Raw genomic sequence first — 3,649 nt, 5'->3', positions numbered from 1 at the left:
AGTGTTGCATTTAAGTAATTTAAGATAAACTATAACTTGCACTACATTTATTATTACTTGTTAATTAGTTTAAACAAATTTATAATTGTACAAATCTTGTAATAATTATTCCATTTTAATTAATAAATTATTTATATTTTTATACTTGCAAAACAAGCTTGTTGAACAAATTATATTTAGTTATTTTCACTAAAATTTTATAATATTTTTTATATAAAATTAAAAATTATTCAGTTATGTTTTCTTCTTTATTTGATTTGATTTCATGTTCCTTACTTAGATGGTTATCTAAAAACAGTTGTCTTCCAAATGCCTGACGGCATAACATACAACTGAATTTGAGCCGTCCCTCTGCATGCATTTTCAAATGTTTCTTATAGTTACAAAATGACACAAAAGAACGATCACAAATGTCACATTTGTGCTGAACCATATGCTCTTGGACATGATTACTTCTTGACACCTTCAAATTAAAAAATGTAAAATTAAAAAAGTAAAAATATAAATTATGATTTAAATATGACTTACCCAATTTTTAAAATATCTAGGACAATAAAAACATTTAAACTGCTTGATACCGGAATGGCCTTGTTCATGATTAACTCTACTGCTTGATGCACTGAATGTTTTATCACAACCTTCATGACGGCATTTGTAAGGGCGTTCTTTGGTATGTACACGCATATGTTTTTGTACGAGATCCTTGAGTCTGAAACAACGGCCACATACTGGGCAGGCAAAAGGTTTCTCGCCAGTGTGCACTCTTTCGTGGTTTACCTAAAATAAGGTGTTATATTGTATAATTCTTAATCCAATTAATGGAAACATGAGAAATTACTTTTTCAATAGGTTTAACAAAAGTTTTTCCACAGAAACGACATTCGTGTAATCGGCGTAAACGTTCAGGAGGTTCAATATGTGTGATGGCATGATGTTTCAATGAGTTTTTATCAATAAAAGTAGCATCACAAACATCACAAATTAATATTTCACGTGGTTTACGTCGCATTTCATGTGCTCTTTGATGACACCGGAGACGAAATTCCGAATCATAACATTTATTACACGTACTAAAATAATTAAAGGTTAATCATTTAATATAAAACTATAATAAGATTAAATCATACTTGCATAAAAATTTTAGATTAGAAAATTCAGGATTTTGATGAGCAATTAAATGTGTGTCCATCATTTCAGGTGCTACTGGTTGATCACAAAATGGACATTTATTTGAATCATTTACATGTACCATAAGATGTGTTCTTAAATAACCTTCTGAATCAAATTCTCCACCACAATGTGGGCAAATATGTTTTGATCGAATATTAGGAACTGTGCGACTATTATTACGAATAGCTGGATTTTTACTATCAACATTTTTTTTAGATTTAGGTATTGTTGCATCATCTTCTATGCAGTTATGTTTGTTTAACTTGGACCAATGGTCAGATTTAACATTACATGCTATACACTTCCAAGTTAATAATAAACAATTCTCCAAATTTTCTAATTGAGAGTAATCATTGCATTCAGATGATTTTTCTAAAATTGGAATAATGTTGCAATTAGTTGGTTTATTTTGAAATAATATTTGCTCAATATCAAATTGATTAATATCAGATTTTAGTCGTATAACACGGATTCGCTTCTTGAAACTTAATTTACGGGCTTCGACTTGGAAATAATCATTAACTTTATCAGCTACAGCTACTTGATGAAGTAAATAAACGGGAATATCAAAATACCGATCGCCATATGAATCCGTAATACAATGATTTGAATAAATATTAGAAGAAAACATGCTAGTATGATTTTGATACGCTTCGCTTTTAATTTTTGTATTTTCATCTTTTATTACTTCAACAAAATCTTCTGAAATAGTTTTCATAGTTGTTGTTTCTCCTGATTTAATATTAACCAAATGCTTCATTGCCACGTCTTTATGGTTTGTAAAAAAGTAGCCATTTCCCCATTTGATCCAAGTTCCTCTCTCAGGATTTTGTTCACCAATGGGATCAGGAATATCTTTTAATACATTATTGGGGTTATCATTTTCATTTACCTAAACATAATAATTTTATCACATTATATGTATAATATAATAAACAAATTATTTTTGAAAATACCAACCTGAAATACAACTTCTTGACCTTTGTGACAATTATTTATGTGTTCTTCAATTGATGGGAAATTTATATTGCATTCAGAACAGTGATAAAGATTTGGTTCTTCAAGAATTTCTGTTTCTACTGTTTCTGATTGACGTAATGTTTTAGTCGGATCATCAATTGTAAATTCTTCAATAAATTTTTTAACTCCAGTTTCTGCATCAGTTTCAGTTTGCCGCTCATCATTCTGATAATCTTCTTCTCCCACAAGGTTATCGTATTCTCCAACCTCATTATCTGGTTCCGGTTCATCGTCTAATTAAAAAATAATAATATACTCTCAGTTGCACAATAATAGAACACTTGACTTGCCATCTGGATATACTACGATCATTTCATCGTTGTCTTGCATTGATTTCTCAACTTCATCTTCCTTGTCGGTGCAAATTTTATCCAAATGTGCGACCAATGAGTTGATGTCATCGCACTGTTTTCCACAAAAAGGACACTGAATATTTGTGGTCAAACTTAATAAATGATATTTTAATAAGTCTTGGTTGGAAAACCTGTCCTCGCAGCAAAGTGGACACGCGACGCTCTCCATGAAAATGCTGAAATAATTTTTCATTCAAGTCAAATTTTGAAGTAAAATAAATCTAAAAATGTACATTTCCAAAACTATTGACAAACGCCAACGGACATCATATTATATTGATCCATATAAACTTACTGTGCGGATAACCTTCGTCGTGTTTAAGAAGTTCGAGAGTATAACTTGCCAACGACCTGGAACTGACGCTAACAAATCAATTCATTTTGTGAGTAAAAACTTAAAAACCAACGTCATTACAATTCGATCCATAGTAAAATAGCGAATTTTTAAAATGTACCGCCTAAACGCGTTAGTAACTTCAGAAATGTTATTGAATCTCTGACCGCTACGACGCGGGTAGTAGTAGGACGACAGTCGTGTTGTGTTACGTTAACGACGTCAGACGAATATACGTACCGCCATGATTGTTTGCCGATTAAAACGTAGTTTCTAACCATTTTGGTTACGCAAGGTTAACCGGAATACGGTATTGTCGGAGCAGGTCGTGTCGTGGTTACTCGCAAAGAACATTATAATCATTATATAGAATTGAATGCATAGAGTAAGTTGTACCACAAAATATATATAATTATAGTGCAAGCGAATGATAATATAATTTATGGTGATATCATATCAGATATCCGGTATCACTTCGATTTCCTTATAATTGGCAATTCGTGGGCGTATTGCATATTTGCATTGCGCAAGCTACAATTTTGTAAAACAGACAACACTACAACAGTCAATGTTCATCAGAGCAAGTTAACGATCGCAGCCACACAAGATCTAAAAAATTACAGCGGCAGCCTGCAGCTGATGACAACGTATGCGCATATTGTACAGTGCGACCGCTGAACAATATTTAATGCTATCGGCTCTTAAGTGTCAGGATATAGGTAAAAAATATAAATAAGTTTATTTACGCCATAGGACATGGTATGTAGTCAAC

At 31.8% G+C, this 3,649-nt stretch overlaps 1 protein-coding gene across 1 annotated transcript; it reads right to left on the bottom strand.

Annotated features, from left to right (window-relative positions):
- Positions 1-167: 167 nt before the first annotated feature.
- On the bottom strand, positions 168-3,096 carry LOC113550384 (zinc finger protein 354A-like). Its single transcript, XM_026952161.1, has 7 exons — positions 2,839-3,096; positions 2,481-2,719; positions 2,131-2,423; positions 1,128-2,062; positions 839-1,070; positions 529-777; positions 168-463 (listed from the first exon to the last, which is right to left on the bottom strand). Exons 2-7 carry the CDS (start codon positions 2,710-2,712, stop codon positions 227-229), a joined length of 2,178 nt encoding a protein of 725 aa, XP_026807962.1. The 5' UTR covers positions 2,713-2,719; positions 2,839-3,096; the 3' UTR covers positions 168-226.
- Positions 3,097-3,649: the final 553 nt, after the last annotated feature.

This window comes from Rhopalosiphum maidis, chromosome 1 (genome assembly GCF_003676215.2).
Source record: "Rhopalosiphum maidis isolate BTI-1 chromosome 1, ASM367621v3, whole genome shotgun sequence".
NCBI lineage: Eukaryota > Metazoa > Arthropoda > Insecta > Hemiptera > Aphididae > Rhopalosiphum > Rhopalosiphum maidis.
The sequence above is the reverse complement of the archived record's forward strand: the minus strand, read 5'-3'. Positions and strand labels throughout refer to the sequence as shown.

What these genes read in the sequence shown, in the direction of transcription:
- LOC113550384 (XM_026952161.1), bottom strand. Translation starts at nt 2,712, where the DNA reads ATGGAGAGCGTCGCGTGTCCACTTTGCTGCGAGGACAGGTTTTCCAAC. An exon ending in GATCGTAGTATATCCAGATG is followed by an intron (nt 2,424 to 2,480) that starts GCAAGTCAAGTG and finishes TTTTTTAATTAG; the next exon opens with ACGATGAACCGGAACCAGAT. An exon ending in TTGTTAAACCTATTGAAAAA is followed by an intron (nt 778 to 838) that starts GTAATTTCTCAT and finishes ACCTTATTTTAG; the next exon opens with GTAAACCACGAAAGAGTGCA.